Source organism: Haliotis cracherodii, unplaced genomic scaffold (assembly GCF_022045235.1).
Source record: "Haliotis cracherodii isolate W230 unplaced genomic scaffold, xgHalCrac1.p SCAF_14, whole genome shotgun sequence".
Classification (NCBI taxonomy): Eukaryota; Metazoa; Mollusca; class Gastropoda; order Lepetellida; family Haliotidae; genus Haliotis; species Haliotis cracherodii.
This window is the reverse complement of record NW_027266269.1, coordinates 35315465-35342404: the sequence shown is the minus strand read 5'-3', so window position 1 is coordinate 35342404 and position 26940 is coordinate 35315465. Positions and strand designations below refer to the sequence as shown.

Genomic DNA, 26940 nt, shown 5'->3' with positions numbered 1-26940 from the left:
CTGAAACATCTTTGCAAAGGGGCGTGGTCGATATTTTGGGGGCATTTACGGGGGAAGCCAGCAGATTTTAACAAATTTGTGGTCACTAAAATTCACGGAAATTTGCGGATCCGCAGAAGATTCTCATGCCTGTACATACTTATAACATGATGAAGGAGTAAGAATATACCCTGAAACAATGTGTACCTCATAATAAAGATATTGACATCCATAAATTCTCTTCCTTCAACTGAAAGTTGATCCTGTAGTTTCAACCTTCAACATGTTTGAGTTGTTGAAAACATTATGACACTTACACAGCATGAGGGATGCTGCTTACCTAAAGATATCTAACCTTGAATAAGGACACCCACGGACAGTGAATACAAACATCATTGTTTACACAGAGTTTACACAGTGTATATCAACATTCCGAAACCAGCAATGACCAGTGTACAGGTGTAACTCTCCCAACTACTGTTTGTTTGTTTGTTGTTTAACGCCGCACTCAGCAATATGCAAGCTACATGACGGTGGTCTGTAAATGATCAAATCTGGACCTAAAAACCCAGTCATTGACATCATGAGCATTGATCCACACAATTGGGATACGATGACAGGCATCAATCAAACCTGACCACTTGTCCTAAACTTGTTATAATCAACTTATATCATAAGTGATGATAAGTGACCTCCATTCTCGTCACTGGTGTTGTTTGTGTTGACCTGTGCCTAGGGTGCCATCAGTGATGCACCCAACACTGCCCGCCCAGGGGACTTTGACCCCACCGATAACGACAATGACGACCCTGTCCTGTAGATAACACCCTGGGAACACAGGCAGCATGTCCACATGGTCCTTCTCACAGGATATTCAACTTTTGTGTGTGTGCTGTGTTCCTGTGTGTTGTGTTCCTGTGTGTTGTGTTGATGTGTGTTGTGTTCCTGTGTGTTGTGTTGATGTATGTTGTGTTCATGTGTGTTGTGTTCATGTGTGTTGTGTTCATGTGTGTTGTGTTCATGTATGTTGTGTTCATGTGTGTTGTGTTCATGTGTGTTGTGTTCATGTGTGTTTTGTTCATGTATGTTGTGTTGATGTATGTTGTGTTGATGTGTGTGTTGTGTTCATGTGTATGTTGTGTTGATGTGTGTTGTGTTGATGTGTGTTGTGTTCCTGTGTGTTGTGTTCATGTGTGTTGTGTTCATGTGTGCTGTGTTGATGTGCGATGTGTTCATGTGCGTTGTGTTGATGTGTGTTGTGTTGATGTGTGCTGTGTTGATGTATGCTGTGTTCATGTGTGTTGTGTTCATGTATGTTGTGTTCATGTGCATTGTGTTCATGTGTGCTGTGTTGATGTGCGATGTGTTCATGTGTGTTGTGTTGATGTATGCTGTGTTGATGTATGCTGTGTTCATGTGTGTTGTGTTCCTATGTGTTGTGTTCATGTGGGTTCTGTTCCTGTGTGCTGTGTTCCTGTGTGTTGTGTTCCTGTGTGTTGTGTTCCTGTGTGCTGTGTTCCTGTGTGCTGTGTTCCTGTGTGCTGTGTTGATGTGTGTTGTGTTCCTGTGTGTTGTGTTGATGTGCATTGTGTTCATGTGTGTTGTGTTCCTGTGTGTTGTGTTCATGTGTGTTGTGTTCATGTGCATTGTGTTCATGTGTGCTGTGTTGATGTGCGATGTGTTCATGTGTGTTGTGTTGATGTATGCTGTGTTCATGTGTGTTGTGTTCCTGTGTGTTGTGTTCCTGAGTGCTGTGTTCATGTGTGCTGTGTTCATGTGTGCTGTGTTCATGTGTGCTGTGTTCCTGTGTGCTGTGTTGATGTGTGTTGTGTTCCAGTGTGCTGTGTTCATGTGTGCTGTGTTCCTGTGTGTTGTGTTCCTGTGTGCTGTGTTCATGTGTGTTGTGTTCATGTGGGTTGTGTTCCTCTGTGCTGTGTTCCTCTGTGCTGTGTTCATGTATGTTGTGTTCCAGTGTGTTGTGTTCCTGTGTGCTGTGTTGATGTGTGTTGTGTTCCTGTGTGCTGTGTTGATGTATGTTGTGTTGATGTGTGTTGTGTTGATGTGTGTTGTGTTCATGTGTGTTGTGTTGATGTGTGTTGTGTTGATGTATGTTGTGTTGATGTGTGTTGTGTTCATGTGTGGTGTGTTCATGTGTGGTGTGTTCATGTGTTGTGTTGATGTATGCTTTGTTCATTTGTGTTGTGTTCGTGTGTGTTGTGTTCGTGTGTTGTGTTCATGTGTGTTGTGTTCATGTGTTCATGTGTGTTGTGTTCATGTGTTCATGTGTGTTGTGTTCGTGTGTGTTGTGTTCATGTGTGTTGTGTTCATGTATGGTGTGTTCATGTGTGTTGTGTTCATCTGTAGTGTTGATGTATGCTGTGTTCATGTGTGTGTTGTGTTGATGTGCATTGTGTTCATGTGTGTGTTGTGTTGATGTGTGCTGTGTTCCTGTGTGCTGTGTTGATGTATGCTGTGTTCCTGTGTGTTGTGTTCATGTATGTTGTGTTCCAGTGTGTGGTGTGTTCATGTGTGTTGTGTTGATGTATGCTGTGTTCCTGTGTGTTGTGTTCATGTGCATTGTGTTCCTGTGTTCCTGTGTGTTGTGTTCCCGTGCGCTGTGTTGATGTGTGCTGTGTTCATGTGTGTTGTGTTCCTATGTGTTGTGTTCATGTGGGTTGTGTTCCTGTGTGCTGTGTTCATGTATGTTGTGTTCATGTGTGTTGTGTTCCTGTGTGTTGTGTTCATGTGTGTTGTGTTCCTGTGTGCTGTGTTGATGTGTGTTGTGTTCATGTGTGCTGTGTTGATGTATGTTGTGTTCATGTGTGTTGTGTTCATGTGTGTTGTGTTCATGTGTGGTGTGTTCATGTGTGGTGTGTTCATGTGTGTTGTGTTGATGTATGCTTTGTTCATGTGTGTTGTGTTCGTGTTTTGTTCATGTATGCTGTGTTCATGTGTGTTGTGTTCATGTGTGTTGTGTTCATGTATGTTGTGTTCATGTGTGTTGTGTTCATGTGTAGTGTTGATGTATGCTGTGTTCATGTGTGTGTTGTGTTCATGTGCATTGTGTTGATGTGTGTGTTGTGTTCATGTGTGTTGTGTTCCTGTGTGCTGTGTTGATGTATGCTGTGTTCCTGTGTGTTGTGTTGATGTATGTTGTGTTCCAGTGTGTGTTGTGTTGATGTGTGTTGTGTTGATGTATGCTGTGTTCATGTGTGTTGTGTTCATGTGCATTGTGTTCATGTGCATTGTGTTCATGTGTGTGTTGTGTTCATGTGTGTTGTGTTCATGTGTGCTGTGTCCCTGTGTGCTGTGTTGATGTATGCTGTGTTCCTGTGTGTTGTGTTGATGTATGTTGTGTTCCAGTGTGTTGTGTTGATGTATGTTGTGTTGATGTGTGTTGTGTTAATGTGTGTTGTGTTCATGTGTTGTGTTGATGTATGCTGTGTTCCTGTGTGTTGTGTTCATGTGCATTGTGTTCATGTGCATTGTGTTAATGTGTGTGTTGTGTTAATGTGTGTTGTGTTCATGTGTGTTGTGTTCATGTGTGCTGTGTTCCTGTGTGCTGTGTTGATGTATGCTGTGTTCCTGTGTGTTGTGTTGATGTATGTTGTGTTCCAGTGTGTGTTGTGTTGATGTGTGTTGTGTTGATGTATGTTGTGTTGATGTATGTTGTGTTGATGTATGTTGTGTTGATGTGTGTTGTGTTCATGTGTGTTGTGTTCATGTGCATTGTGTTCATGTGTGTTGTGTTCCTGTGTGCTGTGTTGATGTATGCTGTGTTCATGTGTGTTGTGTTCATGTGTGTTGTGTTCCAGTGTGTGTTGTGTTCCTGTGTGCTGTGTTGATGTGTGTTGTGTTCCTGTGTGCAGTGTTCATGTGTGTTGTGTTCATGTGTGTTGTGTTCATGTATGTTGTGTTGATGTGTGTTGTGTTGATGTATGTTGTGTTCATGTGTGCTGTGTTCATGTGTGTTGTGTTCATGTGTTGTGTTCATGAGCATTGCGTTCATGTGTGTGTTGTGTTCATGTGTGTTATGTTCATGTGTGTTGTGTGTCCTTGTGCATGTTGTGTATGTAGTGTATGCATGTTGTGTATGTAGTGCGTGCATGCTGTACATGCACGTATATCAACACATTAAAGTACTTATTTCAGCTTCTTCACACAAGTTCTTTCGAAATAAAAATAAAAATAAATACCTATGTACACTGATGTGAGTCATTTATTTAGATGAAAGTTATTCTGCACTGAAGTTAAAACTGCAGCTGGCGTTCTTGAATCGCTGACATGGAAATAATATATATAACATTTCATATGGAATAAGCATGATAAGAGGGTCTATATTACCAGCTGGCGACAAAATAAACACAAATATTTTTATGTTTAACTTATTTCTTTTCCAGCTGCTTTACAGTAGGGACAGGATGCCCGAAAAATACAAAAATAAAATGTGTGTGGCCTAATGCTCAAATTTTGAAATGCCTTTCCCATTAACAGCTGAAATAGGTTAATGGTGCCTGTAAGATACACTTTGAAATCATATCTTTTAGCAATACATTGTGACAATGTTCTTTGCATAAAAAAGTGCTGGGACGAGTCCAAATTTACTACCTGGGCAGCGGTAGAAATTAACAGTTTCAGTCCACTAGTCCTTGTAATGGTTGCTGTCACTCCAGCCTGATAACCATGATAACGTTGTAAGAATCTATGTTGAAAATCACTATATGCCCAAAACAGAAGCTGTTATCAATAAAGTCGTACATTTTCTCACAACTGTTATATATCATGATTATCACTCACCCACTTTAAAGTCTAGCCTGCTTATTTTAAAATGTAATAAAATGGTTCCAGTATCTTTATTGGTATTCCTTTGTTGACGCTACTGTGTGGTTGAATAGAATGAACGAATGGTTGGATTCAGCTCACTACATCTTGTCAATCGGACTATCACTCATGTCTGTTGTGTAAGCTGCAGCGAGCAGTAACCAGGTAACATTATTGTTGCAGTCACATGAAATGAACCAAAAAACTACTCCCACACCATTCATGACTATTCAATGATCATGAGCTGCGATGGCAACAGATGTTCAAAATATGCCGGCCTGATCCTTGAATCTCCGAGTTGCTTGATGTCAAATACGCCATGAATCCACCAACATTCCAGCGGTAGAAATTGGCCCTAGTCCTGTAGTCCTTGCCAAACTGCCCAATAATTAAGGTATCATAAGGACTAGTAGAAATTTGCCATTTTAAGGGTTTTGTTATCATTATACATGTTATAAGGACTAGTGGACTAAAACTGTCAGCAGAGCTCCAGATAAGCTTTTGGTGTTGTGGGTATTTTACCCATGCATTTTAAAATCATTGGGCATCAGTAATTCTATCTGGGTATTCAAAATTTTGTTACCCACTAGTTTTTACACATGTGGGTATTTAAGTTATATATTTAAAAACACTATTCATCTAGGCCCTGCAAACTGGTGTCATGTGGGTTCGAGAGCTTTATAGGACTCAAAAATACCACGAAAGTTCCACAAGAAAGTGTGATGGCAAATAATCATGATGTAATTGTCATCGTGGAGTTTGGCAAGGTTGACGGAACGCCCGTTTATAATTTCAAATAAGTTGTTGATTTGCTAATCGAATACGCAGGGTTACTTAACACTATTTTGATGACACGCAAAAGTTTTATTTTTGTAGCGTATCAGTAATGTTCGTTGCGTATTTGATACGCTTGGATTTTATTTTACTGCGTATTTCTGCATTTTTTTATGCGTATTTCACGCAGATACGCAGCTTATCTGGAGCTCTGGTATCTGTGTGTGGGACCAAACTTAGGACTTAGCAGCGCTTTAAACACAAGACCGTCCCCCCTTCCCCCTTTATTATAATAAACAAGAAATGGAAATGACTTGAACAGCCCTAATGGTGAATTAGTCATATTGCAATCAACACGATCAATGGATCTGACTCGTGACAGCCCCAATGTAAAATTAAACCTAATTATTGCTATCAACACGATCAATGAAAATGACTAGTGGCAGCCCTAATGGTGAATTAGTCTTAAGTATGCAATAGATCAATGTTTGGTTGGTTGTTTGTTAGTTGTTTAAAAGCCGCATTCAGCATTGCTCAGCAATATTCCAGCTATATGACGGCGGTCTGTAAGTAATCGAGTCTGGACAAGACCATCCAGTGATTGACATCATGAGCGTTGATCCATGCAATTGGGATACGATGACATGAATCAACCAAGTCAGCGAGCCAGACAACACTATCCCATTAGTCGCCAAGCATGGGTTGCTGGAGACCTATTCTCTATCAGGATTTTCATGGGACCAATAGATCAATGATTAATTAAGTATTCCAAGTGACATATGTTGTGTTTACCATTTGAAGACAAACATACTATGTAGAAAAATGAGCTATCTGTAGAATTGTCAGTGTGAGCAGTGATTTAAATATGAAGGTAGAGACAAATGGCTTTAGGTCACTTTCGTGATATCAACTTTTCATAAGCATTATTTAGTTTGGTTCTTTTACCATGTTTACCAAATTTGAACAAAATATTTAGGCCATTTGGATTACAAGTAGTAAATGTCCTAGAAAAACGACTGATCAGAAACAATCTTCACAGGAGATAACCGCCCTTTGCCATAACATACATGTAACAATATTTTAAATTTGTCTATTTTAAGACTTATCAACTCCAACATGTCCAATGCACTAGTCCTCACAGTAAGTTCTGCTTGAACGACACAAAACTGTTTACTATTCTGTCAGTTTTATTCAGTTCCAATTTGTTGAAAATTGAAGTATTCATAACTGGTTCAGAATAATAATCCCCAATGCTACAAATCAATGAGGACTACCTACATTTGATTTTACTTGTACTTGACAGTGGACTAACATGAATTTTAAAAGTTGTGATAAACAGTGTTTTAAAAATAAACTGTGCCATGTTCCCATGTGCAATATTTCGGCAATATTTCAGCAATACTGCAACAATGCTGACAAAAGGTAATGACCAGTATAATCATGATAATAACAGTATTGCAATTGTGTTATTTTGAATAAAATTGTAAAAAATGCAATATTATCGCAGAAGAGGTTGCAAATATGGTTATTGTAATCAACAAAACCTAACAATATTGCATAAGGATTGATTTCCAAGATTTATCAGTTTTAACAAAATACTTTACAAAATATTACTTAACACCCTAGGCCTAGATCATAATCATGATTATAATCATGATTACAATAATGATAATAAAAATAATACGCCAAGCAAATGGTTGAAATAACACAACATTCTCAACATTTACTCCATTGTTGAACAAAGTATAAACGATATATACACATGAGTTGAATATCATGCACACTCCCTCTGTACTATAAATGTCCCAAGACCTAACCATGCTAACACAGTAGTAACAGTGAGAAAGTGGACTAACATTTTAGTCAGTCACAGTATGTTACAATTAATACCACGACGAATCAATAGTAGAAAATAGGTCGACATAGAACTCTCTTTCTCATTTCAAAATATGCATCAAAATCCATTCAAAGAATTTGAGAATGTCATCTTTCATGGAAATGTATTTATAAGGCAAGATTCGACCACCCTTGCAGGTCCTTCAACAAACATCGCCTGCTAGCGCTATCATCGGCCAATGTCCTAGACTGCCACTGATGCTGTTGGCGTGAGACATTGTGTTAATTAAGTGATGACAGTCTCTACATTTATTCTCTAAAGATATTTACAACGGGGATTGCGTCTCAATGCAAATTTGAAAACATGTTAAGTTTAAAAGACAGGACAATTACAAGTTGGAAGAAACGCGAGAGCCGAGGCACACTTTCTTACCTGTCGCCGCCATCTTGTCTGCTGTAAAGTCACGTGAGCAAGTGTGCGATTGTATATTCGTAGAAACTAACTATTTATTACCAGAATAAAAATCAATAAAGTATTAAATGATGGTTACATGCGTAATTAATTTTGGAAAAGCTATGGAAATGCTTTAAGAAAGCAGCAGCACAAATCACCATCATACACATTGTTAAATTTGGAGAATAAAATTTGGAGATATTAGCTCTCATGAATATATTTTTCAACGAAAGTATAATATTGGTGGATTGTCTTGTGTACTTGACAGGGACATACACGTTACCGATACACGTTTGATGCAGTATACAACTAAACAAACGTACGACGTCACCAGTTGTTTCCATACCGTATTTCCTACGAGACTCTTGGGCCGCTGTCAATTTCTCGCAAGCCGTTTACCAGGCAGACTAACATATGTAGTCTCAGAAATAAAATTATCTTATTTGCAAATATATATATAAAAGCATAGTAAAGTTCTAACTCTCAGGCACAATATAGTAATAATTAAATAAGTGGAGTAAGATTGAACACAGTTTTAATTGGTTAGCGCTTTCATCTCGTACCACGTACGAGTATCATGTATATATATAAAAAAAATATAAAATCCAAAAGGAGCCCAGAAAAATGTTAATTTTTAAGCAGAGGCAATGTAGATATGCTAAACCATTCTAGCCTGAGTTGAATATATTTTTTTATTTGTTCTTTAGGGTCTGGGAGTCAGACTATGACAACTCGCTATACCTTGCCGAATTCCAAATTCTAGTCATACTAAGAGTACACTATTAATAATCCAGCGTACATATTACCGACAAAATTAGGGAAGTAATTATCTGAATGTCGCTATGGTTGAGGTGTACGTTTACGATACTGTGCCGATGCGTTTCTACTCAACGCAACATCCAATCACAAAATAATTGCCACTCATGCATTAACACGTGGAAGCCAAATCAAAGATCAAAGTCAAACCGAATTTGTAACATGAAAGCGTTTTAGCAAATCCTGATACGGATGGGAGACACAACCCTGCACAGAAAAACTGATTAACGATTGTCTCTGGCGATCATAATAAACTTCCCGGGGGGGGGGGGGGGGGGGGGGAGAGAGTATGCACATACAAATTGGATTTGACCAAAAAACAACAACTTGAAAACGTTCTCAAAACGCTACGAGACTGAAAACAGTCGCTGAAACACTGCACACTTAAGGTTCAAAACACAACTATGATACCTGTATCAAATACATCACCATCGAATAACATTTCTTGTTTGTTTCATTTGTAGCCACCATCAAATATGGATGTCTATTTTCTTTTGCCGGCCGTTTGTATCTCTATTCCTTATAGAGAACATTTACCATAGGAAAACTCACGAGGGTAATGACCCCTTGAGCATAAATGAATCTAGAAATAATCGAAGTTTAATCCATATCTTCGTGCACTGAAGTGACTTCAGAATACAATGCCTGGTGATCCGATTTGCATATTCATCAGATCCGTATATCGCATGATAACACTATCCATTGTGTGATAAACTGCGATTACGTCATGTGGTGTAAGTTATCAACATTGGGATGAATGTGGGCGATTTGCAACAATTTCATGAGAATCCACTTTAACGTGCCAGCATAAACCGAGCTTTTACTGCCATCCCCTCCTTGCCCTCGCCTACCCTGAGTTGCCTACAGTCAACCTAGTATATCTGCTACAGGCCAGCGATATAGTCCACTAAACGAAATTTGTATTTGTTAATCATCCATTTCACTTGAAAATAGTCTACAAAACTTAACTTGGGAAAATATAACAAGAGATGTAAAACTATTTGTATTTATTAGGGCTGGGACGAATCCACATTTACTACCTGGGTACTCAACCCCCTATTACCCGACCCTACCCGCGGGTACCCAATGTAAGTCTCAAGATCTGGGAACACAATGTCTAATTGGGAATAGTTAAACTGTAGCCCTGGCAAAAACCGCTTAGATACATACGTGAAACCAGAGTGAGTGAGTGAGTGAGTTGGGTTTAACGCCGCTTTTAACAGTATTCCAGTTATATCACGGCGTGTCAGCTTAATGTGGGAGGAAAGCCCGAAGTGATGCAGGTCTCAGACGTTTACCACTTCGGTGAAACCCACGAGCACGGGTATGGTGCTGACAAACCTAGAAACATAATTGGGGCGAACTGGGATTCGAACCCACAATCATAGGTTTCTGGCGTGCCTAAGGGACGCAACTCTGCACAGCGAATCGCGGCGCCTTAGACGACTGGGCCACCCGTGCCCCCTACGTGAAACCAGAGACCATATAATAGATATATGATCTCATGAAACGATCAAATCATGCTACACTGAAGTTGACTGAAGCTTTATCTTTATTCAAACACATATAAGTCAAAAGGAATGTGTGCATCATCATAAAGAAATGGGAACATTAGCATCTTGTAGTGTAACCACTGAACTATAGTGAGTTTTTGTCATTAAACAATATATCACGTGACTAACCACGGCTCCGGGGAGTCCTGTGGGTGCCCGGGTCCTATTCAGGACCCACCCGACCCGAGTACCCGAGTTACCCGTCCCAGCCCAAGTATTTATCATCCCAAACTGGCCTCCACGGTAGATTTCGCTTGGGTGAGATTTGGCGATATCTCTTAGCGACAGAGTTTGTTTGTTGTTTAACGCCGCACTCAGCAATATTCCAGCCATATGACAGCGGTCTCTAAATAATCGAGTCTGGACCAGACAATCCGGTGATTCACATCATGAGCATCGATCTACGCAGTTGTGATACGAGGACATGTATCAACCAAGCCAGCGAGCCTGACCACGCGATCCCGTTAGTGGCCTCTTACGACAAGCATAGTCGCCTTTTACGGCAAGCATGGGTTGCTGAAGACCAACTCTACCCCGGATCTTCACGGGTCCCTTGGGATAGAGATAGCGCGACAAGGAAATGCTTAAACGGGTTCCGCTGTTGGTACGCGACGCAAGCTTAGCGCGATTAAGCCCTACTAGTTTAAATATACAGGTACCCAGTCTACACATTGATTGGCAGACCACTGTGACGTCATTGTTACCATGACGTCACGATCAAATGACGTCACTATTCCCTCTGACACTAAAGCTGGTAAGCGGTAATATTTACACTCAAGACACTGACTTGTTTAAAAACTGAAAAGAATGGCAATATGATTTATGGGTGATAAATAGAATCTCACCCTCGTGTCTTCCATGTTCAAATAAAAGTAGAAATTTCATCGTTAAGATATGTATAACTTTTATAGCTCGTCTAGATATATATGTGTCTAACTAGAAATGAACTGTTCCGGCCTTCATACAAGACGAAAGTAAATATCTTAGATTGTTTATATTTCTCCGTTTCTATTGACCATGTGTCCGGCAATCTCATTAAAATCAGACCTAAGATCTGATTTTATATAGATTGTGTGTCCGGTAACATGTATGTTGAGAAAATGGTGATCTCTTGAAAGCAACTCCGATTGCGTGGGACGTTGCTCATAATATCAACCACTAGTTTGTCTACACCACTAGACTCGAATATATTACCATCAGCCGTGGCGTGTACAGACTAACATGGCTCAGGGGCAGAGTGTGTGGAACTGAATGTACTAATATAAACGACGTACATTTAGCGAATTTACCATAACAAGATCTCTGGTGCTAGGCGAGAGGCACGGGTGGGCCAGTCGTCTAAGGCGCCGCGGTTCGCTGTGCAGAGTTGCATCCCACTTATGATTGTGGGTTCGAATCCCGGTTCGCCCCGGTTATGTTTCTAGGTTTGTCAGCACTATACACGTGTGTTTCTCCGAAGTGGTAAACGTCTGAGACCTGCATCACTTCGGGCTTTCCTCTCACATTAAGCTGACACGCCGTGATATAACTGGAATACTACAAAGGGGCGGTGAGGAATCCTAGTGGTTAAAGCGTTCGCTCGTCACGCCGAAGACCCGGGTTCGATTCCCGACATGGGTACTATGTGTGAAGCCCATTTCTGCTGGCCCCCGCCGTGATATTGCTAGAATATTGCTAAACGCGGCGTAAAGCCACTCAGGTTACAAAGACAAATGATTTGCGAAATACGTTTTTGTAAAATTTTATTCATAATATTTGTATTAGGTTTCTAAAACGTTTCTAAAATGAATATTTGACTTATGTGTAACTGAATAGAAATTGCACGCAGTTCTATTGTTTTAAACATTTGTTAAGAACATGTCATATTTGGTCTGCTTTTTAAAAATTACCGATATGTTGTTAGTTGTTCAGTTTTTGTTTTATTTAAACCCGGAAATACATGACATTTGTCAGAGAGTTAACGGTAATAATGAGCGGCCGGAGGACGGTGCCTACGTGCCGGGTCATCACAAGCGGAATGCGGTTTGACCCAGTTCCCTCCTGACCAGGCCACTGCGCTCATTTACCGTTGAAAGACATCGTTTGTCAAATTGAGTATGTAAGGGAGGTAATAGCATAATAGTTCAAACATGCTGCAAGAGTGAGTGACTGAGTTGGGTTTAACGCCGCGTTTAACAGTATTCCAGTTATATCACGGCGTGTCAGCTTAATGTGGGAGGAAAGCCCGAAGTGATGCAGGTCTCAGACGTTTACCACTTCGGTGAAACCCGCGAGCACGGGTATGGTGCTGACAAACCTAGAAACATAATCGGGGCAAACCGGGATTCGAACCCACGATCATAGGTTTCTGGCGTGTCCAAGAGACGCAACTCTGCACAGCGAATCGCAGCGCCTTAGACGACTGGGCCACCCGTGCCCCCACATGCTGCAAGTAGTAAAACACGGACTGAATTGAAATTAATATAGTTCATATTGTTTCAAAAATGTCTGTGTTCATGAAACATTTTGGGAAAATTATTTCAATGTTTATTTATTTGTTTGTTGTTTAACTCAGCAATATTCCAGCTTAATGACGGCGATCTGTAAATAATCGAGTCTGGACCAGACAATCCAGTGATTCACATCATGAGAATCGATCCACGCAATTGGGATGCGATGACAAGCATCAACCATGTCATCGAGCCTGACCACCCGATTCCGTTAGTCGCCTCGACAAGCATATGCATAGTCGCCTTTTATGGCAAGCATGGGTTACTGAAGACCTGTTCTACCCCGGATCTTCACGGGTATATACTCAACAACTAAAGTTCCTGTGATACCAATATTTTAGTGTATTTTTCAAACAAGTAAAGTTTGGTTTTCAATATTGTAGTAACATGTATGGAATCAAGTCACAAAAACGTTACTGCTACAGAAAAGCATGCATTCCATGCAAAATTTTATGCAAGCCCCGTGCATTTCATTGCCCAAGAATGGGTATAATAACATGTGCGTTGACGGGATTCCATATGCATTGTCTAGCATCGTGCTGACAACAACCACTCAGTAAATCAACAAGATTACGCAATTATTCAACATTACGAAATGCCACGCCTGTCCGAAAATGAGCGTCTGCGAGCCATTGGTATGCTTGAAGCAGGATCGAGTCAACGTGATGTTGCAAGACAATTTAACGTCCACAGAAACACCATTTGGTGTTTATGGCAACGTTGGCAACATACGAATGCAGTCAGAGACCATCCTCGGAGTGGTAGGCCACTCGTAACCAATAATCGACAAGACAACTGGATTCGAACAACACACCTACGAAATCGATTCCAGCCAGCAACAGTGACTGCAAGAAGCATGCCTGGCCTTCGACGAATATCTTCACAAACCATACGTCGTCGCCTCAGATGTGCAGGGATTGTCGCCAGAAGACCCGCCAGACGTCCCATTTTGACAGGAAACCACCTCCAAGCACGTCTACAGTGGTGCAGACAGCGTCTACGCTGGACGGCCATGCAGTGGGGACAAGTTCTATTCACTGACGAGTCTCGTTTTCACCTCAGCCACATCGATGGACGGATTCGAGTGTACCGACGTCGAGGTGAACGGTACGTCAATCATTGTGTCATGGAAGAAGATCTGTTCGGGGGCGGCAGCGTTATGGTATAGGGTGGGAATACAGCAAGACAGAAGACCCGTTTGATAGTGGTAGAGAGAAATCTCAATGGACAGCGCTACAGCGACGAGATCATCGGCCCTGTTGTTCTACCGTTTTTGCGTTGTCATGGCCCAGGCATTACCTTTCAACATGACAACGTCCGGCTTCATATTGCTCGACTTGTTCAGGATTCTCTTCAACAAAACAACGTGAATGTCATCCCCTGGCCGGCTCGCTCCCCTGATCTCTCACCAATCGAGCACATGTGGGATGAGATGGATCGGCGCCTTCGACGTCAACCACGTGTTCCACAGACACACCAGGAACTTCGCAACATGCTCCAGCAGATATGGATAGATATCCCACAGTACTTTGTGCGACGCCTGGTCCATTCCATGAGACGGAGATGTGTTGCTTGCATCGCAGCCAGAGGTGGACACACAAGCTATTGATTTGTAAATTGACATTTGGCACGTTCATGTTTTTCTTCTGAAATCACGCATTTTCTGAAGTCAGTATAGCAAATTAAACCATTTGAACACTTACAGGAGTCTTTTATCTGTTGCAAACCGAAATTGTTTCAGATTTGTTAAAAAACATAACTTTGTTTTGAATCATATTAAATGTCACAGAAACTTTTGTTCTTCAGCATATTTTATTGTAAATGTTATGTGTTGATGAAAAATATGTTTCTTGTTAGACCTGCGCCCGATTCCACAAAGCGAACTTAGTGCTGAGTTGATCGTAACTCCTATACTTCAACATAGACTTAAGACAGTCGTAGATCTAAGATCGATTTGTGAACTCTCAGTGCAGATTGCTGAAAATCTATTCTCTACCCGCATCTTCACGGGTCGGGAGGCTACATGGAGGGTAATTGTATAGTCTCCCTGCCAAAAGTGTGCGCGCCGAGGTTCAGGTTATTTAAGAACTGAACGTCAGTTTGGATGGGTCCATTGAAGTGTGAACGATTTAAAAATCGCTGGTTAAACTGTGTGAACCGAGCTTGCGAGGAGGTTCACACGAAAGTTTAACTAGAGTTTTGTGTTAATTTTCAGCGTCAGGGTGTGTTATATTTGGAGTTTGGGATCCGGCGCGTGTGCTGTAATACTTTGCTTAGCTGGTGTTTCTTGTCACCTGAGATGGACCTACTGTATGACCTGATCCTAACTTCATTTCTGTGCCCCGTCACTCCTCATGTGCCGCCGCTTCTCGGCCTAGAATGCACGGAGAAGGTCGGCCAACTCAGAAACCGAATTAGTAGATTTCTGATTCCGTCTACGGATATTTTCTCGTCTCCGATGACCAATCGGTAAAACAGGAAGGCAAGTTTTGGTTTTTAAAAAAAAAATATGTTTATATTTTATGGTTTCTCAAAATCCTAGATTTTTTGCCCGATACGATAGTGAATCGGGTTTTTGTTTGGGATTGATCAGGAGCAGTCGCGTTTGCTCTGTGTCAGCGGCCACATCTGAGCAGGGTACTATACATTGTTTTCATTGTTGCTAGATTCTTGTCATTTCCGAAAACAATTAGGCATTAAAGTCAATTTCGCTCAATTAATCAATATCGTTCACCTCAGTAATTTTACAGAATTAATTTTCTTTACTTGCGTTAATAGTATTGAAAGATGGCCATTCCATATCCAAATCACCGCAAGGACAATCCATTTTAATTGTTTCATGTAGCAGCTAGACGACATCAAACACCAGAACCAAAGCATATTTATTTACTTTTTAGTCAGATGAAATGTTACAAGACCAGGCAAACATACTAAATTAATTATATTACTGATAAATGCATGGATTAAAAAGAAAATAGAAAAACGAGTTGATCGTAAACACCGATCGAGAATTCGGGGAAACCCCGGAAAGTAGTTCCGGCAAAAGTTCACACGATCAATTTCACAAAAAACTGTTCACATCGTGTGCACTTTTTTTTGTCGGTTCACGGGTGTGTGAACTCCAAATATCAGATCACGTGACTACCCCTTCAGCCAATCAGCATGAAAGAAACAGTAAACTTCAAAGTATGAAATTATAACTGTTTAGGACAAACATATATTGAAGTCAATTCTTATAAATAAATACGTCAACAATAAGAAGTTCACAGACTGCTTATTTAATCAATAACACCCAAAAAATGCTGACAATAATGCGAAATAACTGACATCGTTTAACGCAAAAATGCAACACAATCACCACCAATTTCATTTTCTGCCAATCAGTAAACAAAAGTCCGTTATTGGGCGTGGCCTAAAATGGTTAGCCAATCAAATGGCGCCCAGTCTCACCATTTTATTTATGTTTAACCAGAGACCATAACATCTATTTTAACTGTTTTATCTGGTAGAACTTGATTTCGTCATTAAATTGCTACAAAAATGGCCGATATCACACAAACTTGTAACCCTTTCGCTGATATGACAACATGATTTCCTTGTTGGGAAATTAAATTTGTAGTGTGTACACCGTCATATAGCAGAATTCTTTCTGAGTGCGGCCTTAAGCAACAAACAAGCAAATAAACAAACATGCCCGTCACGATAACATTCAGGTGTTGTATGTCTGTGGGAGACGTCATGGCCGGTGTAGTTGCTGACCTGGCGGCGGCAGATATCACGTGCCACCATGGAGATGTCCTCCCCAGACGGAAACGAGGCTGAGTGTGACGTGGTCTCGGACAAGCGCGAGTCGAGGAACGTGATCACCTCCAGGAAGTGGTCTACGTTAGGGCATGTAATGGTATAAGACGGTCACTGAAGACAAGCAGGCCCAGCGAACGCGGGCATGTACAAAGTAGCATCGCAGAAATATTTGACGTTGTAATAATACTTCTTGTCGTGGTTATGAGGTAAAGGGACGTACGTACATTTCTCTCCCTTTCAAATCGCTGGGCATCTCTATAAGGAAATGCCACCATACATTTCACCACGACTTGAGAGGTTACCAAAATTGAAAGACTGAATTTGAATTTGTTCAATTTGTGTTTTACCCAATTTATTGCCGATACATTCTAAAATCAATGTGATAAATATATATTATTAGCCTAGCCTGTTTCCGTATCGTATATATCATAATTATGTTAGGAATAAAAACAATTGACTTATGCCAGCCTTGGTAATTAGGAATAAACTAGGAATACAAATTGTATAATGCGGCCTCAATGGACTAATTTGCATGTTACTTGATTCGACCTTTCTTTCTCTTTATTTTTAATAAACAAAAGCGTTCAGTGAGGACAGACCCGTGAAGAGCCGGGGTAGAATAGGTCTTCAGCAACCCATGCTTGCCGTAAAAGACACTATGCTTGTCGTTAGGCAACAAACGAACGAACAAATAAACTAACAGTGAGGTCAATGATAATGGAAGTCTTTCAGTGCGATTTGCACATTGTTTTGCATAATAATTAAGACATCCCACTACAATGGCAACAAAGGGATGCGATGTCTGCAAGTGGAACCGTACAAGGCTGAAACACACAAAGAATAAAGGGTGAGGTGAGGTGAAAATATGTTTAACGTCGCGTCCAAGAGTATTGCACTTATATAGCGACGTTTATGCGTGTGTGTGGCTACTTGTACTAGTCCGGACTGATGCCGATTTATAGTGCTAGCTCACTGAGATACCATGCCGCAGTTTAACATGGATACCCCACTCAGACACAGTATACTAACTCCGAGCCGACCAGTCCTAATTTTAGCCCCTTAATGCCGAGCACCAGACAGGGTAACAACAAGTACAATCTTTTAACGTCTTTTTGTATGACACGGCCGGGGATCGAACCCCGGAACTTCCGCTCTCCGGGCGGACGCTCAACCACAAGACCACGAAGGCGGTCTCAAAGAATAAATACACAAGAGACTTCTCGATAACGTGTTTTGTTTTTTGTTTACTTTGTGATTAAGGTCAGCACAGGGCGTTTTTAAAACCCATATTCATGCAGCGCATCACAGCATGCAGCAGTTCTAATTGTCTTTTTTAAAGGTATAACAGTTTTATTGGATTTTACATTTTATGTTGAACTAATCAGGGTCCAATCCCAGCTACAGTCGCTCTGTTGAACGGGATCAAGGGTTGTTTTTCAAAAATACACGGTTGTTTGTTATTCCGACACGACCGCCTCCGTGGTCTAGTGGTAGAGCGCCATACCAAAATACGTTAAAAGATGGTACTTGTTGTTACCCAGCCTGGTCTTCCTCGTTTAACGCCGCACTCAGCAATATTCCAGCTATATGACGTCGGTCTGCATAAATAATCGAGTCTGGACCAGACAATCCAGTCATTGTGATCATGAGCATCGATCCACGCAATTTGGATACGATGACATGCATCAACCAAGTCAGCCAGCCTGATCACCCAAACCCGTTAGTCGCCTCTTCCGAAAAGCATACTCGCCTGTTACAGCAAAACATGGGTTGCTGAAGGCCTATTCTACCCCGGATCATCACGGGTATAGCCACATGCATGCACGTGTATGTGGGAGGGTGCATGCTTGTACCAGTCGAAACTTATGCTGGTTGTATGCTGCTATCCCACTGAGGTACCATGCTGCAGTTTAACATGGATACCTCACACAATATACTGACTCCAACCGACCAGTCCTTGTTTTACTCCTTAATGATGAGTGCCAGGCAGGGTAACAATAAGTACCATATTGTAATGTCTTTTGGTGTGACGCAACTGGGGATCGAACCACCAACCTTTGCTCTCCGGGAATAAAAACAGGACAATAACTACATCTAAAGTGATTTATTACACATCCACATCACCATACTGAAGCTTGCTTGTGTAAACATTGACCTACAGTCAGGGTCAGGGTCAGGGTCAAGGTCAAGGTCAGCTGTTGGACTGTCTAACTAGACACAAGACCACATGGGTCTTGTGGTGCTTTTATTATACTCACCGACTAAAAGAAATGCCAATAACATACATGTGGATTAATATACGAAGTAGGTAATGGTTTGTTGTGTGAACAGATGCTCATGAATGCATTACACGTGATGTCATAGACCAACGTCATAGCACCATTTGTTTTGTGCAGGATTAGAGTGTAAAGTTTGGAAATCATGTGCAGCATATCATGGTAACAGTGAGCGAGTGAGTGAGTTTGGTTTTACGCCGCTTTTAGCAATATTCCAGCAATATCACGGCGGTGGACACCAGAAATGGGCTTCACACATTGTACCTATTTCGGGAGTCAAACCCGGGTCTTCGGCGTGAGGAGCGAACGCTTTAACCACTAGGCTACCCGACCGCCCCTATCATGGTAAGAATAAAGCCACTCTGGTAACACTTGACTGGTTGTTAGTTTTGTCATTAAGTGGTACACATTGTGTTAGTTTTGTCATTAAGTGGTACACATTGTGTTAGTTTTGTCATTAAGTGATACACATTGTGTTAGTTTTGGCATTAAGTGATACACATTGTGTTAGTTTTGTCATTAAGTGGTACACATTGTGTTAGTTTTGGCATTCTCTTCTTAACCCACATTTCACTATATGTTTCTATGGTTAGCGTTTCTTTTGACGGTGAGTATATTATTCATGGCAGGGGACACTACCATGGTGATCAAAGGTGCTTAGGTAGGGAATCGAACCGGTCTTCAGAGACATGAGCCAACACTTGAACCACACAGCTACCCAACCATCCCAGGGCTATTAACTTTGGGATAAACTCACCAGGGGCCACTTGCACAAAGCGATCTTAGCGCTAAGACTATTGTAAGCCTATGTTAAAGTATGGGAGTTACGATCATCTTAGCGCTAAGATCATTTTGTGCAAGTGGGTCCAGATCTTTGGAAACAAAAATCTACAAACTGGGGGACCGAGCATGTCAAGCGAACAGTTATTTTGGTGAGTGAGTGAGAGAGTGAGTATGGTTTTAACACCGCTTTAAGCACTATTCGAGCTTCACACATTGCATCCACGTGGGGAATTGAAACCAAGGTCTTTGGTGTGATGAGTGAACGCTTTAACCACTAGGCTACCTGACTGCCCCCAATTATTTTGGGGAGTAAAACCTGAAGACAAATATTTTAATTTAAAAAAAAATCAAATCCCAGTTCTCATACCCTAGATTACCAAATGTTTGGTCCCTAATTGATATGTGGAAAATTCCCTACAATGGCATCTGAAAAAGACCAGTTTCAATGGACAGACATCAACTAAACTATCACCATGAATATTACTACACTCAATTATGAAATATGGATTTACACTTTTTTACCTGAAACAGGGATTATGGCAGCAAGATGACAGTGCAGTGACAAAGAAGGTGCCAGTGTACCCTTGTGGGAATAAAACCTTGATCCCGGTGTGCCAAGCGCAAACACTTACATCACTGGGCTACCCAACAGCCTCTTGTACACTGCTGTGGTGGAACTAAGCATGGTATATTAACGGTAGAGTTCAAACGCTTGATGTCAGATAAAAATCTTAATTGGGATGACGTAAACTCAATATTTGTATCTGAGAAAGAGACCATTTGTGGTGATTTCAGGGGTAGGGTGTAAAAATATTTTCTATCCACAAAAATAAACATATCAGTGGATTTACAATTCAACAAGTGAGTGAGTATCGTTTTACGGCGCTTTAGCAATATTCCACCAATATCATGGCGGGGATGCCAGAAATGGGCTTCACACATTGTATCCATGTCAGGAATCGAACCCGGGTCTTCGGTGTGACGACTGAACGCTTTAACCATTAGGCTACCCGACCGCCCCTTTACAATTCAAAACAAATTACAGCAGTGATAGTCATTTTTGTTACTCTGTAAATGAACAGCATCGCAACTGTTGGTAAATTAATTAGTTAATTATAATTATAATAATAGGCCTATATCTAAGCGCTACACTATTATTACCGCGGTTAATGGATCCCTAGGGAGTATACAACCCAAGCTGCCTGTAAGGTGCAAAAAGGTTAACAACCACATTGCCATCTCATCCTACTGGGTACCCAGAGAACAGAGGCACATTTCGGCACATGTCACTTGCCCAAGGAGACACCACATGTGCTACATGTGCTTCAGCGTGGGGTGAGGCAGGGCCAAAGCCCTAGAACCTCTCAGGAGCCAAACCGCCGAACACGGTCACCCATCCCAGGACTCACCGTGACAGAAATTGCTTAACATCACCTGATTTGTGACATGTGCGCTGTGCACAGGACCACGTACCACCACAGATAAAAAATATTGGAAAATATTCCTTGAAGTGTTGGTATTACTCCACAGTTTGCTGTGCTATGAATTGATATTTTTCTTAAAATGTCAACATTTTCACAATTAAGTTTTTGGGGTGTGAGGGGGAACGTCTCAAAACGTAAAGAATTAAAAATTCTTATTCCACATCAAACCTTTGACCTGCTCCCTAAGCCACATGCCATTTTAGGTATTGACTTTTCAGTTCAAATGCAGAGAAAATTCAAAAGCAACAACGCATTATATGTATAAATATTTTCAATAAATAAATGTTTGAACACATTAAGTATTTTTACCTCTTCCCGAGGCAAACATGTCCACTAGCCTGTCTCAAAGCCTAGACAAGACTTTGATGAAAAGGCTAGTGGACTTTCTTGTCTCAGGAAGATTGTATTTTTAGTGCACATGGTACAAACCTAAGCATCTGTATTAATTTGTGATACAGAAAAAGTCATTATGCAAATATACCCACACATAAACAAGTCTCGGACAGCAATAATGCAGCAATATGAACCAAGTTCAAGGTCAGGTAAAGGTGAAGGTCATTCTCCTATTCCAGTACACACAACCCAAGGTCATGGTCATTGTTTTAAACAAGTCATCAAAGACATTTACATCACATAAATTCATTTAAATTTCACGATTTTTGACCTCATACAAAATATAGACATACCAGTAAGCTTAAGGTGAAGGTCACAAACATTCATGATGATGTAAGCATATAATTTTGGTTTTACGCCACCTAATGTCAGCTTAATGTGAAGGACATTTACCACACTGGTAAAACCAACCAGTAGGGGCGTTTGAACCCTTGATCAGCGAATCCTGGCATGATCAAGGGATGCAACTCTGCACAGCAAAAGTACAAACTATGTAATGATAATATACTACTCAAAATAAGTTAAGGATCACCAGATTCTTTCATATTACAATAGTTAATCTCTCATGCCATGACAGATTAACATTACCAATGTGAAAGAATCGGGTGATCCTTAACTTCTTTTGAGTAGTATATGAAAATAATAGTAATAACAATAATGATGGTGATAAAACACCACGTTTAAATTCCACATGATCCCTATTCATCTCCCTGGGGAGAGTTGTCAAAACACTTTAACATATGATATAGATTTCTTTCCTTAAAAAGTTGTACATCCATAACATTCAACAATTGTAAGTACAAGGGTGTGAGAATATACAATGAAAGCTTGTTGCTACATGAAGCGAAATACACAAATATGGCCATATATAATGGACAAAATATAATATATATAATATAATCAAAATAAACATCACTGGAATTAGATCCTTTTATCTGATGTTTCTCTATCAAAATCTGACACATGCTTCCAAAAAGGTCACATCATGATCTAAGGAGTGAGTGAGTGAGTGAGTGAGTATGGTTTTACGCTGCCTTTAGCAATATTCCAGCAATATTACGGCGGGGGACACCAAAAATGGGCTTCACACATTGTACCCATGTTGGGAATCGAACCCGGGTCTTCAGCGTGACGAGCGAACGATTTAACCACTAGGCTACCCGACCGCCCCTATGATCAAAGGAACCTGTGTGACACAAAATGAACGTTGCGCGGGTTTCTGAGACTTGATACATATCACCCAATTAACAATTTGTTTGTTTGTTTCTTTGTTCTTTAATGCTGCACTCAGAAATATTCCAGCTATGTGAGAGCACCCTGCAAATAATCGAGTCTGGACCAGACAATCAAGTGAGCATCGATCAACGCAATTTGGATACAATGACATGAATCATCCAAGTCAGCGAGTCTGACGTGATCTTGTTAGTTTCTTCTTACAAGCTCAGCTTATTATTACGATTCAGCTTCATTGGAATGGCAACATATGGACAGTGTGTGTCTGCTTGTACTAATCAGGACTAATTCCAGTTTTATAGTGCTAAGCCATTAAGATACCATGCCGCAATTTAACTTGAATAGGCAACTCAGACACGAATACATATCCATGCCGACCAATCCCCTTAGTGCCGAGTGCCAGCCAGGGTAACAACAAGTACCATCATGCAACGTCATTCGGCATGACGCGGTTGGGGTTCAAGACGCATTATCCTCTCGACCATGGAAGCAGCCCACATTTGTTTTCGAGACAAGTCTGAATACCTTCAAGATTATTGATGGCTCAGTTCGCCAGACTTGAGGGGGCACGGGTGGGCCAGTTGCCGCGATTCGCTGTGCAGAGTTGCGTCCCTTGAACACACCAGAAACCTATGATTGTGGGTTCAAATCCCGGTTTCGCCCCGATTATGTTTCTAGGTTTGTCGGCACCATACCCGTGCTCGTGGGTTTCACCGATGTGGTAAACGTCTGAGACCTGCATCACTTCAGGCTTTCCTCCCACATTAAACTGACACGCTGTGATATAACTGGAATACTGTTAAAAGCGGCGTTAAACACAACTCACTCACTCACCAGACTTGACCTCCTTTGATGAATCTGTCAGATCATGATGAAGAAAGACATTAAATCTGAATAAAGGATCGGACTCTTATGGGTTTATGTTTTGATATGGCTGCATCAAGTCCAACAGGTAGGCAACCATGAAGGACTTTCCTTTGACTGCAAGACATTCACCTTTAGGCCAGGAAACTGGACACAAGTTGTAGAAAAACACTCTGTTTATCACGCTACTAAACTTACTGATGTATATCATCAATCTTGCAACTTGCCCTAATCACACAGAAACAATATCAGTATTTTTCGGCCACACAATGTTCTCCTCAGAAAAAAATACTTTTTTTAAATTACGAATACGAATACTTTTCTTTTCACAACACATTCTTTCTGGACTTCCACAATGTCTAACATACAATTTCTTTTCTTGCGTACATTTTTTATTTGTTAATTTATTTTCTTCCCCATCATTGTCACGGACAAATTATTGAAACACAAGGCCACTCTCCAAAAAAACTATGGTCAATCACATGCTGTTTGTTTAAAGCTTGGTTGTTTGGTGTTCAGTAGGCAAGGGTCCGTAAATAATCGAGTCAATCCAGTGATTGACATCAAGAGCATCGACCTATGCAATTGGTATACGATGACATACATCAACCAAGTCAGTGAACCTGATCACCGAATCCCATTAGTTGCCTCTTTCAACAAGCATAGTTGCCTTTTACAGCAAGCATGGGTTGCTGAAGACCTATTCTCTACCTGGTCAATTACACGTCTTTGTTTAAATGCTAAACATTTTCTGATACAATAAACCATATGCCTTAATAACCAGCAGACATCTTCAATTTTCAGTCAAGTTCAAATTCATTTTTTGTAATCACCCATTATTCTATTATATTTGGCCTCCATCATCTTTAAATATTGCCTCAGTAAATCGGCCAAAGAAGAGTGAGTGAGTGAGTTGGGTTTAACGCTGCTTTTAACAGTATTCCAGTCATTTCGCGTCGTGTCAGCTTAATGTAGGAGGAAAGTCCGAAGTGGAGCTGGTCGCAGATGTTTACCACTTTGGTGAAACCCTCGAGCATGGGTAGGGTGCTGACAAACCTAGAAACATAATCGGGGCGAACCGGGATTCGAACCCACAATCACAGGTTTCTGGCGTGCCTAAGGGACGCAACTCTGCACAGCGAATCACGGCGCCTTGGACGACTGGGCCACCCGTGCCCCCCAGCCAAAGAAGAAATATAACAGGTCTGGTCTTATTGTCAAGTCTATTTTGTGTAGCTGATCTGATTAGTAAAAGCAATGGCGTAGCTACTACACAGCACAAAAAGCAAGTGCTTACACTTTGAAATTGTTACAAAAATGAAAACTCAATAAAATATAAAAAGTATGGTACTAGATCTATAGTGTTCTTCTGTCAGTCGTGTTAAAGTTACAGAATCCTAGGCTGACTTACAGGTTGACCCAGCTACACATGTGAAAATTGTCGTTGATTAGTTGGTTCGATGTGGTTGTTTCTTGCATTAGTTAATAGTGAGTGAGTGAGTATGGTTTTACGCCGTTTTAAGCAATATTCCAGCAATATCACAGCAGGAGACACCAGAAATGGGTTTCACACATTGTACCCATGTTGGGAATCGAACCTGTGTCTTCAGCATGATGAGGGAACGCTTTAACCACTAGGCTACCCGACCGCCCCCGCATTAGTAATTAAGGATATCTAGGTTTGACCTAAACGTTCAACTCTTACAAAGGGTTACGTTCAGAATGAAAGCGGGATATCTCTGGCTTAGATACATTGTACAAGCCTGTTTGTGTTTGTTTACATTGTCATTTGCCCAAGCTACGTCTCCGATAATTAAATTAATTAATTAAATTAAGAATTTGTATAGCGCATTTTCCAATTAACAACTTCTCAAATGTGCTTAGACCATGATTGTTCTTTTCAAAAGCTCTCTTGAACAGACAGGTTTTGAGTGTTCGTTTCCAGTTTGTCAGATTTTCTGTTTCTCAGATTCCTTGTGGCACATTGTTCCATAGCAATGGTCCAGCATGCTGAAAAGACCTATCACCATATGTTCTGGTACCACTAGGAGATGTTGATCCTTTGATTGATAAGTACAGTACGTTACACACATAAAGATTGTTGTCATTAAAGCATTGCTGGAGACTAAAATCTTTAAGACTAAATGTGAAAATGGTTAAAACATGATATGGTGTGTACACTTCAGTGAAGCAGGTCTATATACTTCAATACAGTAGATATGTGGTGTGAATACTTCAATAAAGGGGAGATATGGCCTGCATACTTCAACAGAGGGGAAAAATGATCTGCATACTTCAATAGAGGGAAAAAATGGTCTGTATACTTCAATAGAGGGAAATATGGTCTGTATACTTCAATAGAGGGGAGATATGGTCTGTATACTTCAATAAAGGGGAGATATGGTCAAGGTCAACCACATGAATGTCAAGGTCAAAGGTCAACTATATTAATGTTGATACAAAGGTAAAGGCCTACAACATGAAGGATGCGTCAAACGTCTAGGAACGAACACACTGACATGAAGGTACACCACAGTTGGAATATTTGTGCGATTGCAAAGGTGATTATTCTCGACTGCATCAGCAGCTTCAGGTAATACTGGCAACAGCGTATGAACTACGGCTGTAATAATACATTGTAGATAGTGAGGTCGCAATACAATTCATAAGCTACACAAATTTGACACTCTTTTCATGTTTAGGAACAATATTCCATCACAAAAGCAAATAATAATATTCATATCACGCTCCTTTGTCTCTAAGTCATGAGCTGACCAACACTTCCATCATTTACCTTGATGACAGAACAATTGCACGTCAAACGTGTGTCATTCCATAGGCAACATGGTCAACTAATATTTAGGTGATCAACAAATTGTTGATCAATGAGTTGTAACTGTAGTGAATTTTCTTTGAATAGTTTTTCTCAAAAAGCAAATTTGTACTTTATGTTAATATCTACTCAAAACCTTGACACTGAGTGCATGAATGCTGTAAGTCACTTTTACGTTACATGTTTGAAATTTGTAAGTTGTCAAAGCTTGTTTGTCAATCTTTCACACCTCTAATCGCCTTTTACGGCAAGCCTGGGTTGCTGAAGACCTATTCTACCCCAGATCTTCACGGGTCTGATGATTTTGGTAATGGGTGCGACGTCACATATATAAACATATTGCTAATTAATTCAGGCAATCCATTTGTGTCAAAAATATCTGTCCGATCACATAATTGTATTGAACACATGTGAAACATACATAGCACTGTACACAAATATTACGAAATGCTTAAAAGATAAAATGTGTCCAAATAACAAGCAAAATATATATAGCACAACAATTCAAACATTTACATAATGGTCATAACAAACAAGTTTAAGTAAGT

At 40.6% G+C, this 26940-nt stretch overlaps 2 protein-coding genes across 2 annotated transcripts in view; one reads left to right on the top strand and one right to left on the bottom strand.

Annotated features, from left to right (window-relative positions):
- The window catches only part of LOC139461215 (cytoplasmic aconitate hydratase-like), a 49418-nt gene extending 41562 nt beyond the window's left edge, over positions 1-7856 (bottom strand). The window contains exon 1 of the mRNA XM_071242822.1: positions 7844-7856. Coding sequence (XP_071098923.1) covers positions 7844-7856 — 13 coding nt within the window. The remainder of the gene's footprint in view (positions 1-7843) is intronic.
- On the top strand, positions 1675-3824 carry LOC139461276 (keratin-associated protein 10-8-like; the record flags this gene model as incomplete). Its single annotated transcript, XM_071242908.1, has 2 exons — positions 1675-2010; positions 3795-3824. Coding segments are annotated over 2 exons (366 nt in total), but the record flags the coding sequence as incomplete, so codon positions are not given.
- Positions 7857-26940: the final 19084 nt, after the last annotated feature.